Source organism: Zophobas morio, unplaced genomic scaffold (genome assembly GCF_036711695.1).
Source record: "Zophobas morio isolate AGI-343-1 ecotype UQ-CSIRO unplaced genomic scaffold, CSIRO_AGI_Zmor_V1 ptg000030l, whole genome shotgun sequence".
NCBI classification, from domain to species: Eukaryota; Metazoa; Arthropoda; class Insecta; order Coleoptera; family Tenebrionidae; genus Zophobas; species Zophobas morio.
The window spans coordinates 18,104,037-18,117,019 of NW_026972135.1; the positions used below are offsets into that span (position 1 = coordinate 18,104,037).

Here is a 12,983-nt window from a genome sequence, read left to right on the forward strand (position 1 = left end):
GATTAACAAATAGGAACCTACGTTGTGTGCTTTTTTTTGTTTTTGAAAAATGGCGGGAAGACGTTCTTTCATACAAGTGAGCATATACTGCATGTGAGTCGAGAGCGCAAGAAATAATAGACAAAATTAGGGAGGTCGAAATCCTTCCTTAGGAGGCAAAGAAACGAAGAGCGACAGTGACTCAGCGTGCCCTTCTGGTGGTTCCGCAGGGTCAAGGCGTCATCGGTCTTCATTCCCAAAAAACCCCTGGGGTTTTATTCACCGAAATATTACATTTCAAACACCTTAAGATATATGAAAGGAAACACTCGCGAATTGACAGACATACACATACGAAAAACGAACAAACGCAAAATTCTATACATCTGTTTGGAATCAATGCAAATATTTGAATATCACAAATTTAATAAAACAAAGCAAAATCCGACTTAAGTAACTGGATGCAAATACACAAGTTATTACGGGCGTGTGGCGGCAGATTTTTAAAGTTACGGCAGTTAACAGGAGCACAACAAAAGTACCCCTGGGGTGTTGTAGCATAAGCGGAGTTTGGGGCTACCGGTCTGGAGCTGTTCTCCCCGCACGACGGTGATTCTATCTATCACAAAGCCTACTCCACACGCATATCTCCATTACGGTCGCCAGACCCGCAAGTGGATCTCGACTATTGGTCCAAGTCGAGAGCAATACAAACCGGCGGCCGCCCCTGAATCTATCCAAACCTGTGGGCTTGTGCAGGTGACACGATAAATCTCGCCAGCTCGACTAGGAACCGAACTTCGCTTCTGCCACGTTTTCTGTGTCATTTAACCTCAATTTCATTTTCAAATATTTAATCTCCTATAACTTTGATATTAACAACTACCGAACGAGTGTTAAAGTTTCAAAGAGCAATAAACAACAGTTAAATTCGCCATACAATCTTCTGAAATTTTAAACAACAAATAATTCTTATGTGAGATTAAAGATGGGACATTAAATAATTTATATGATAGAAACATTCATCAACAAAGTATTTACAAAACAAAACTTAGCAAGGATTTATGAAACAAGAGATCTGGTGTGAAATGAACTTGTGCAAATAAAAATATTATGTGAGGATAAAACTGTAGAACATGAAATTTACGTTCAATTAAAATTATACAATAAATAAAATTACTGAGGTTAAAATTGTGAGATTAAGAAATATAGTATGAGGTGGTAAAATTGCAAGTTAACAAAACTTACAGGAGATTGATATTTGCCACACTTTATCAACGGTTCAAACAAAGAGTTTACATTATGTTAAATTGTCTTGATCCAAGTGAGTGGTTACTTAAAAAAAAACAAATTACTTTGAGAGTTTAAAATACTGCGAACTGGTTACCTCAACAAAACACATAATCAACAAACACAAAAATATCCAATCATCGCTCCGAGGGAAAAAGCGTCTCGGTGATGTAAATTTTAAAATCGTTGCGAGGAAAAAGCGTCTCGGTGATGTAAATTTTAAAACCGTTGCGAGAAATTGCCTCGATGAATTAATCAATGTGTAGCGTTGTAATGGCATGCCTCGATGAATTAATCAATCTGTAGCGTTGTGAGGCATGCCTCGATGAATTAATCAAGATGACGACGATAACACCTTTGATAACCGCCTAAGGGAAGAAAACATTTTAAACCTCCCCCGCCAGTTCTCAGTATAATGAACTTGTTTACCTGCCGTAAATGAACTATTAGCAATCTTGTGTGAAGAATTTAGAAGTGTTATAATGTAACACTTACGTATATGCATCCAGAGACCTATTCGTAATTAAACATAAGGTGTTTTTCCTGACTAAGTGAATTTCATGAAATCTTCTAGCAAGTGGTTTATTTAAATAATCCTTGACAAAATTAAACCTGTTTGTACTGGTTCCCGATACCCCCTTTCCCGCTTTTGATATTTTTAAATAAAATAATAACTTCTTGCAAAAATTTCAACGTGTTTTTGTATTCACGTAAATTAGATTTGCTAATAGCCGAAATGTCACATCGGGATGACATGATACGGAACCATTTACTTAAAATTTTGATAAACCAAGCAGTAGTATAAGCTCACGGTCAACAATAGCTATTAGAACCAATGTTCCGATTTGGACGCCTCAAACTTTGCTTCTAAAGTGCAATGGTTTTCTTACATGAGGGAAAATTATATAAACGATATCCATCGGTTGCTCTGTTATTACAATTAATTAAACTGCAGTGCATTCTCAGAAAATATTTTAAATGTTTGACTTTTTTACTTCAAAAAATGACAAATTATAAAAAATTACAGTCAAGTGGATTGCTGCAATTTTTTTTAGCAAACTGGAAAACCTTTGAGACGAACATTCATGATAAATTTGACAACAATTTTGGCATACACGTATTTCTGACAACCAGTCATATAGCAGCCAAACGAAATTCGGGCAGGGGTAAAACATCATGGTTGAAGAATTTGAGGGATTGGTATAGTAGCTGTCACAATAAGCTGAACGCCTCAAGTGCTCAATAAACCCCTAACCACAGCTTATAGATGCCATAAATTTGGGCCGAATGGCGTATAGCATTCAGTTAGTACTTAAATAAGAGATATGCTGTGCCCAAACAGTGGAGAGTAATAAAAATTACAACCATCCTAATCACTTCAATGAGTGGCAGCACGACCGCGCCCCAGGCAGCATTCGGTCTAATTTGACGGTCACAATACGGTGTAGATACGAACACACTCTTCAGAATAGCTGTCAACAAGATCTAAATCGCTATGATGGTGACCAACGTTCTGAAAGGACATGGTACTTTACTTACATGAAGAAGAAGTCATATAACTTGAAATATTTTGAAGTTGAAACTGTCAGTTCGTGTCCCCACTCTTAAAAACGACATATTCTGTCAAGGACTCTAGAGAGGTGCAGTGTAATACTAACGATAGCAGTACAGTTGGCTCCAGAAAAAACGGGAACTGTCAAAGTTAGTATGAGAGATTACTGTGTGAATTTTTCTAGTTTAAATTGGACTATTTTAAAATAGGTTAGAACAATAATGACATTGCAAAAATTTTGTGTCAAAATAGTGACAAAACTCACAAATATTTACCTAACAGATTTGTCAAAGTGACAGGTAAGGTCAGGTACACTTTACACTGTACAAAAATTCCATTCCCGTTTTTTCTGGAGCCAACTGTACCTACTGTATTCCCAAATTTTCGGGAAAATGATGTGAGCCATTCCTGATTTCATTAATAAAATAAATTGACCCATTCATTAATTTTTATAACATTATAAGTCACCCTGTTACAGTTGGCTTCAAAGAAAAGGAAAATGAAATGTGACCTAATGTGAATTGAAAATTTAATTTATCAGTTTATGTTAATTTTTGTTTATTTGACAATAGTATTTGTTAAAGAGTAACTGACATTTTTGCCACGTACGTGGCAGTTTTTTAACCTACATTCTAGAAAACTAATCAAATCTGACAGAGCTTTTTCTGACATTTCCCGTTTTATTTTTTTTTGTTGAAGGCGATCAGAAGAAATTCAAACACCTTTAATGTAATGAAAAATCGCAAGTATAGTTTCATCATATTTTGCATTTTTTTTTGGGTCACCCTGTATAAGTTATTCTAAAAACTATATATTGTGTGCGTTAATAATCCACAAGTATACAGTCATAATATTTTGCATAGTTCAGAGACGGCAAAATTTTGGTATGACGTCACCAATTTTTTTGGAAGGGAATAAAAAAATTACGTTTTCTTAACGATTTACATTTATCATGGTAACCTTAAAATATTTACAAGATTTCAGAGCATTAGGTTTTGCATTTTCAAAATTAAATTGCAAAAGAATGTGATACAATTGTCAATTTTTTTCCAAAAATTTAAAAGTATCTAGAAAATTCGACACGGATTTACACACCACAAATCTTTATTTTATCAGTATCCACATTTCACTAAGTTGTAGATAATAAACACGTAATAAAATTAAATCTATTAAGTTATTTCATTTCGTGACTTCTTCGTTGGAATCGCACGTTGATTCCATTGTATGACTTCAAAATCGCCGCCATTCCTAACTCTGGTTTGTAGCCCGGGACAGGAGAAACTTTATATTTTTGCAAAATTTTTATGAGGGTCACTTTCATGTCCAACATTGCAAATTTTTGGCCTAAACGAACACATTTATTTATTTGTACAAAATCAACACAAGTTAATTAATCAATTTTTTACCTATGCAATTCCTAGCACCTGCACTGAAGGGCACAAATGCATAATTATGACGCTCCGATTGTCTCTCCGGCAGAAACCTATCCGGGTCAAATTTTTCCGGCTCAGGAAAATATTTCTCGTTTTGGTGAACACCATAAAGATACAGAGTCAAAGTTGTATCTTTTGGAAAATCAACACCACCTAAAACAAATAGTATATAGTCGTACCGAAATAAGTTAATTAGAGCCTACAAATTTTAGCATCCACTTCCAACTGACGTTCCACAATCGGCACCGCTGAGTACTTTCGTTGGACCTCTTTGACAACCATTTCCAGATATCTCGTATCTTGTAGTTGCTTCATTGTCACGTATTTTTCGTCCCCGACAGTCGCCTCGATCTCCTCGTAAACTCTTTCCTGCACTTCCGGATGATCCGCCAGAGCTAACAATGCGAAACAAATTCCAGAAGTGGTGGTGTCGTGACCCTCGAACATGAAAGTGTTAATTTCTTCCGTAATGTCGTCGTTCGTCAAACTCTGGTTGTACTCAGACTCCAGCAACATATCCAACAAAGCCACTTTTCGCTTAATCCCGAAATCCGAATCCGTAACTTCTTTTTTCTCTTGTGCCTTTTCAGAACGCCTTCTTTCCACCACCGTACTCGAGTACTTCTGAAGAACGTTCAAATAGTGCTCATTCAGTGAGTGCTCCGAAGTTATTTTAAAAAGAGAGTCGTATCTCTTCCAAGCCGAGAAAAACCTGACCATGAAAATATCGAGCCAACCCCGAAGAGAATCCACGAATTCGGAGTTCTCGCCCTCTTGAGTCGACATTTTCACCCCCATGGCGGTTTCTGGAAGGAAAAGAGTATCATATGGTGGATAAGCAGTGTTTAAACTTACCACAGATCACGTCGAGGGAAAATAAATTTATGTAGGGGTACAAGTCGGTGGAAGGTTTTCCCACTTCTTGGGAGAGTTTATCTACGAGGATGTCTCCACTGGCGTTAAATACCTCGAGAAACTGATCCAGAATTTTGAAGTGGAAGGTTGGTGTGATCATTTTCCTGCGCGTTTTCCACTTTGATCCTAAAATGTTCAGGTAGTCGGATGTGGTGCGAAGAATTCGGCGATTTACCTGTGCTTGTGAGCAGGCCATAGTTTACGAATTTTTTCAAGAGGGAGTACCCTCTCGATTTTGTGATGTGGATGTTTGAGCTCATGATTTGTTCCAAGAAGTCTGCGTTGGCGACGAAGATTTTGCATTCGTCGGCGATGTAGAGGCGAAAAACGTCACCGTATTCTTTCATGAATTTCGAGCAGTTGTTGAAGAAGGCTGGAACAACGGAAAAAATCGGATTTATTTAGATAAAATCAGCACGTTTTTTCTTAAATAACCTATATTTCATAGTTATTTATAGTTTTTATAATTACTTATTAATTAAAAAAATTAATGAATGCGTTAATCTATCCCAGCAACAATAGAATATGTCAATAATTCTCCATTTGTGAATTATGAATCTGAGTCGAGTTTTTATCTAAAGTAATCACAGTTTTAGAAAAAAATCAAAATTGTATAATAATTTTACAATTTAAATTTGAAATTGCAAAATCGAATGCTTTGAAATCTTGCAAACGATTTAAGGTTGGTACTCATGGTAAATCGTTAAACAAAATTTATCCGTTCATGCCCCCCTCCACAGGAATTAATGTTATCTTACAATTTTGTCGAATAAATATGTTATTTAAAATTTAAAAAGTAACCTTAACTTGTGGTTTATCCAGATTTTTGAAAAAAAGCAAAATTACATAACAATTTTTCGATTACTCAGTTTTTCGATATTTCAATGTTGGGATTTTTCAAATTTTTTGTTTTACGATTTTTTTCATATTTCGATTTTTCAATTTTTCGATATTTCAGCTTTGGAATGTTTCAAAATTACTATTCTTCAATTTTTCAATTTCTCGAAATTATATTTTCCCAATTTTTCAATTTTTGTTGATTTTTAAATTTTAGATTTTTCAATTTTTTGATGTTTTGAGTTCTCGATATTTCAATTTTCGATTCATTAATTATTCGATTTTTCGATTTTTCAGTTTGGCAATGTTTCAGTTTTACCGACTTTCAATTTTCGATGCTTCAGTTTTTTCATTTTTAAATTTTTGGCGTTTCTAATTTTTCGATTTCCCAAATTTTCGATTAATCGATTTTTTGATTTTTCGGTTTTTCAGTTTTCCAATTTTTCAATTTTTCTTCGATTTTTATACTGTGGAATTTCTAATTATTCGATGTTTTTTGTTCTCGGTTCTTCAATTTTTAGACACTTTAATTTTTCAATTGTTAAAATTTTAGACTTTTCTTTTTCTTGATTTTACAGCTCTTCGATATTTCTATTTTTCAATTTTTCGGTTTTTAAATTTTTCGATTTTTCAGTTTTTTGATTTTTTAATTTTTCGATTTATCGACAGTTCGAAGATACTATTTATCAATTTTTTATTATTTAAAATTTTTCTATTTTTATCTTTTCACCTTTTCGATTTTGGGCTATTTCGGTTTTTCAATTTTTCGATTTCTCGATCCTTTGATGTTTCGTTTCTCTATGCTTCAATTTTTCAATTATTGGGTTTTTCGACTTTTTGATGCTTCCATTTTTCGATTTTTAAATTTTTCGATGTCTCGAAATTGTATTTTCCCAATTTTTCAATTTTTGTTGATTTTTAAATTTTAGATTTTTCAATTTTTTGATGTTTTGATTTCTCGATTTTTCAGTTTTCGATTCATCAATTATTCGATTTTCGATTTTTCAGTTTGCCGATGTTTCAATTTTCGATTCTTCAATTTCTCTATTTTTAAATTTTTGTCGTTTCTAATTTCTCATCTCAATTTTTCGATTTTCGAGTTATGCATTTTTTGGTTTTTCAGTTTTCCAAACTTTCAATTTTCAGTTTTTCTTGGATTTCTCAATTTCTCGATCTTTTACTTTTTCAATTTTTCGATTTTTATACTGAATTTCTGATTTTTCGATTTTTTTGATGTTTCGTGTTCTCGGTTCTTCAATTTTTACACATTTTTCAATTATTAAAATCTTAGATTTTTCCTTTTCTTGAATTTACAGCTTTTCGATGTTTCTGTTTTTCAATTTTTTGCTTTTTATCCAAGTTTCTGCTTATCAATTTTTTTTATTTTACATTTTTCTATTTTTGTTTTTTCGATTTTGGGCTATTCGGTTTCTCAATTTTTCGATTTTTTGACTTCTCGACTTTTCCTTGATGTTTCGTTTCTCTATGCTTCAGTTTTTCATTATTCGATGTTCCATTTTTCGATGCTTTAATTTTTATATTTTAGATGTTTCAAATTTTAATTTTTCGGATTTTTGATATTTCAGTTTCTTGATTTTTCGAATTTTTCAATTTCTCGGTTTTTTTATTTTTGTGTTCTTCGATATTATATGGTATTTTTCAATTTTTCCAATTTTTAAATTTTTGATTTTTCAGTTTAGTGAAATTTCAATTTTTATATTATATTTTTTTAATTTTACATTTTCGACTTTCCGATTTTTCAGGTTTTCGATTTCTGAATTTTGCGACATATTAATTTTTGAGAATTTTTCAATTGCTGGATTTTTAAGTTTTTTGCGAAGGTAAATTACTCTGGAAAAAGCAAATCCTAAAATGCGAGCGTAGCGAGCTTGTTCAGAATGTTTCAGTCTTGCAGACTCTAGTAATTGCTAACAACTTTTAAGTTAATAAATATTTTTTAAAATTACACCTCGCTGCGCTCCTATTTTAAATTTCTCAAAGAAATGTGCAGAAAGAGTCTCAGTTGTTTGGGTTCCATTGTAGGAATAAATCTTGAGATTTAAAAAAAACCTCCCCACTTTAGCAGATAATCACAAATATTTTTTGGATTCACAACAAACATTTTTTTATAGATAATTTAGTTTCTCAGGGACACCGAAGAGTAATTTTTAATAAAACCTAAACGTGTTCACTACGCTCAAGATCTTAATACTCTTTTTTCAAATAAATCGTTGATCGATTTTTGTTTACTTTTTGACACCTGATTTAAATTAATTGCGTTTATAACGATGTGGACGCGAATTCAAATTATACTTAATTACATTTATTTATATACGCATTGGCTTACGCAATAGAGTAGGAATTAAATATTCAAATGTAAATAAATACCGAACAATTGCGATTTTTTGTAAGATGATGCTAGTTTAAACACAACATTTATCCTAATGTCTAACCCATAGATAAAACCTGGGTACTCACCTTGAGGAGTCTGTCCAAGATCATTCGCATTTCCAAGAAGAGGAATAGGCCTAGGGCCAGGAATGACACTCAAAGACTTGTATTTTTGCAAAAATAAGAACCACCAAATAAAGGGGGTACAAAACAAAATCACTGCGATGGCTAGAAACATGGTTATGCACTTTGTTTCGACTGTTGCACTCCAGTTCAGTCGAAAGTATGATTAAAAGAACACTTAAGTATCTAATTTTATATACTTATCATGTTATCTTAACACTTGGAACACATCAAATTTGTAATCTGGTTAGGCTTGTTTGAAGTTGTAGAGATAGTGCGGAAGTGGTGCTGTATAGAAATAACAAACAGAACTCATGATTATAACCTTGATGATAAATCGTGCTTCGAGGACAGCCAAAACCTAGAACAAAATACAACTGACGTACAAATTCAACATCAGCACTTAATTTTTGCTAATTGGCATTTATTTTCGCTTGTCACGCACAAGATCCTTATGTTATAAAACACCGTGACCTTAAGATGAAAATTTGCATATGATCTTAACAATGAAAACCAATAGTGCGCAAATAAATAAAATATGTGTACTTTTTTCCCATTTTTTAGCAAAAATCTAACGTAGATACGACTTCAGAAACGAAACAATTTTTTCCTTTCCGAGAGTAAGTTAAGCAAGTGTTGTAATCGATCCCATCGGGTGACTGGCTACTTTCATGTTTTGTCGACGTTTCGTGACCCCGAGAGTACGAAAAATTAGGCCTGTCTTCCTGTCTGTCTGTCTGTCCGCCGTCTGTGTCGATTTTATTTACACAGATAATTAGTTATCCGAAATTACCCAACCGACTGTTGTCAAATTTTGTATATATGTTAGAAATATTATGTAGATGGCAAAACGCTAACCAAAATTCCCTTCCACCTGTGCTTTAGAAATCCGTGTTGAGTGTCCGAATTTTTGCAAAAAGAAAAAAAAATAGTCGAAATTTATTTCGACAGAACTTTCTTCGCTCCTGAGATAAATTCCTTTGAAAAGTTATAAAATTAGATTTTGCGATTTTTGTTTTATTTTGATAACCTCTCAATGGCGTAAATAAATCCTCCGCAGCTCCTGCGCCGCGGGGGCGTAAACTGCAAGTACGAACGATAGAAAAGTAAATGGGGTGCACCGTTCTTGATTTGATTAAAAAAAAGATGTAGCGAGGATATGAATGAGATAGGAATCTCACTAGTGCAGATCTTATTCGAACGCTTGGAATGCAGAAATTGTCCTGGGCCCCCAGCCCGGGCAGCTACAACGCAGTTGTCCGGATGCCCGCGAGATATCGGTTATATACATAACAACATGCAGCGAATATTGCAGAAACAGTTTTGTAAAGTAATCATGATTCATGACTAAAACTAAATGCGGATTCGTAAATTACAAGTGTAGGAGTAGGTATGTGATTTTATAAAACTTAAAAAATGTTTGTTGTTAAAAACTTTGAGGGGATCGCATCACGTTGGGGATGATTAGACAAATTTTGGTTAGCGTTTAACCACGTACATGATATTCCGAATATATATACAAAATTTGATAACAATCGGTCAGGTAGTTTCGGAGATTACGTGTCTAATATACAGAGCCGTTTTAATCCATAGGCGAGCACCAACTTTTCGAAGTCTGCTCAAGGTCTAGCGTCGGCATACACGACAAGCGTTCGCTCGAGATTTTCTTCTGTAAAATGTGTTCTTTTAGGGGTTAAGAAGTCTTGCAATTTAGAAAACGAACACTCCACGCCACAACTAGTTATGGGAGCGTAGGTAATTATAATATGCGAGCAAAGTCTCATATTTTGTTCAAATGTTTGACTCTGTTATGCCATCGCAAAATGGATACAAAGTACAATAGACGCCGCTTAATATGATCACGGTTAATGTTATCAACCGCTTAGTGTGATCAAAATGGCTTGGAACGGGCCCACGCAATACCAATGCATTACAGGTTTTCCGTTTATTGTGATCAATATTTCGCTTATTGTGATCAATCTCCCAATTCTTATACAAGCGGGATTGTTTTTTTTTTTCAAAAAACGAGACGATTGAAAGTACTATTGTTTTTTAATTAACATGTATTGCTCTCAAAATATACATTCGCTTATACTACTCACTTTATAGAGCCACAATCAGTGACAGACTTTAGTAATCAGCGCGTTTTCGTCTTTTGAATGAACGAATTTTTTCTGTTTTAAATTTGAATAGTACTTATGTAAAAATGAGCACGTCGCAACGACGAGATTTCAGCTTATAAGAGAAAAAAATTCTCTGCCCTTTTTTTCTAAAATAACCAAAGGAAATCAAGAGTTCCTTTCTCACTTCTCAGAATGATAACCAAAATTAAAATAAATTCTAATGTTTATGTACCTTCATCTACCAGCATAATGAACACTGTCTTGTTCATGATTTTGATTTGTTTAAAGTTTTCCTGTCTCTGATGGTGGTTTTCGCTTATTGTTATCAGTCGGTTAGTGTGATCAATTTGTCTGAGTCCCAAAGTGATCATATTAAGCGGCGTCCACTGTACTTGCATCGGGATTTGTAGTAAAAACAGTTTCTACTTTTATTTTTAACTTCTTCCCAAATTCACCTGGAAGACTTTTTAATTGAGTTACAACAGTACTTTGAAGTTTTGATAAAGCGTCATGCAATTTTAAAATTTTAGATTGTAAATAAACTATAGTTTTCGATAAAGTTTGACACTTTTGTTCAAAGAGACTTCAATAATTATAAACGATGTTTGCATGCATTTTTTTTCAGTTGTTCTATATACGGGAACCGGAGGTAGAGGTGAACAATATTTGGATACATTAAATCGTCTGAAAGTATTGTTACGTTTGACGGGCGAATAATTAATCAGGCGTAGGTAAAAACTCAACTTGCTGAAGTAATTGCTGACGACCATTATGTACTTATTCCCGTTCTCGGTCACCGGGAAAGGACCTGCTATCTCCACTGCAATTCTTTCGAAAGGAGAACCGACGTTGTATTGTTACATCGGCCCTCTCGCTCTAGTCCTAGGCCCCTTGACTGCCGCACAGGTCGTATATCTCTTGCACCAGCTCTCAACATCTTCTCGACAACGGACCCAGTAAAATCTCTCCCTAACTTTAGCAAGCGTCTTGTTGATTCCAAAATGAGCACCAGAACCACCGTTGTGCATTTGTCGAAGTACTTCCTTGGTTCTAATGGCCGGAACAACCAACTGCATGGTGGTATGTTTCCCATCCGGACTCTCCCAAGCTCGCTTAAGCAATCGATTCTCAACACGCAGGGAGTCCCACTGAGCCCATAACGCCTTGAAAGAGGGTGACTCGTCTGATATCTCCGACCAAGCTGGTCGTTCTATCCCATCTTCTTTCCATTTGAGCAACGGCCCAATATCCACGTCCTCCTCTTGGTCCTTTCTAAGCTGGGCGGTAGTCCATTCTTCATCTTCCACAACTGCTGTCCTCCCACAGTTGAACGACGTTTCACGCTGCTCGATCTTGTCACAGTGTTTACAATTCTTACACGGTCTTCTCGACAAGGAGTCCGCATTATTGTGGAGCTTACCAGCCCTGTGTCGAATTTTGAAGTGATACTGTTGGAGTCGTTCAAGCCATCTAGCCACTTGTCCTTCGGGATTCTTCATCTGAAGGAGCCATGTAAGGGCTGCGTGATCGGTTTTAATAAGGAATTCGCGTCCATAGAGATACTTATGGAAATATTGGACAGCCCTGACAATCGCCAGCAACTCTTTCCTCGTAGCACAGTAGTTCTTCTCGGGTTTCGAAAGTACGCTGCTGAAGTACTCGGTGACTTTTTTTTCGTTGTCCTGCACCTGTCACAATACAGCACGTATTCCGATGTTGCTCGCGTCCGTGTCCAAGATGAACATTCCCGATAATCGAGGATAGGACAGAATGGGACTAGAGCATAGTGCGTTTTTCAATCTCTTAAAGGCTGCTTCACATTCTGTAGTACGTGCACAATCCCAAGAAACTCCGGACTTCGTGTTTATCTCTGGGCCTTGGCCAATCACGAATCGCCTTGATCTTCGTTTCCGTAGTCTTGATTCTGTTCGACGAAACAGTATGCCCCAGAAATTCTACTTCTTTTTGGAAGAGGAGACACTTCTTCGGATTCAACTTCAAATTTGCCTCCTTCATTCGACTAAATACTTCTTCTAAGTTGGTCAAGTGCTCCTCAAATGTTTTTCCCATTACCTTGATGTCGTCTAAATAAACCAAACATGTTTTCCATGTTAACCCTCGTAATACCATCTCCATCAGTCTTTCAAAAGTAGCCGGAGCGTTACATAGTCCAAAAAGCATTACAGTAAATTGATACAAGCCACTGCCGGCAGAAAAAGCGGTCTTTTCCTTATTTTCTGGATGGATACCAATTTGCCAGTAGCCGCTTTTTAGGTCTAACGTGAAAAACCAGGCGGATTCTGATAGTGTTGTGAGCGTGTCATCAATTCGTGGAAGCGG

The 12,983-nt window shown here is 35.3% G+C and overlaps 1 protein-coding gene across 1 annotated transcript; it reads right to left on the bottom strand.

The window, feature by feature from the left end:
• Positions 1-3,907: 3,907 nt before the first annotated feature.
• Positions 3,908-8,889, bottom strand: LOC135138301 (cytochrome P450 4C1-like). The gene is made up of 6 exons (XM_064068246.1): positions 8,485-8,889; positions 5,345-5,542; positions 5,110-5,295; positions 4,458-5,060; positions 4,228-4,407; positions 3,908-4,165 (listed from the first exon to the last, which is right to left on the bottom strand). The coding sequence occupies exons 1-6, from the start codon at positions 8,633-8,635 to the stop codon at positions 3,996-3,998; spliced, it is 1,488 nt and encodes a 495-aa protein (XP_063924316.1). The 5' UTR covers positions 8,636-8,889; the 3' UTR covers positions 3,908-3,995.
• Positions 8,890-12,983: the final 4,094 nt, after the last annotated feature.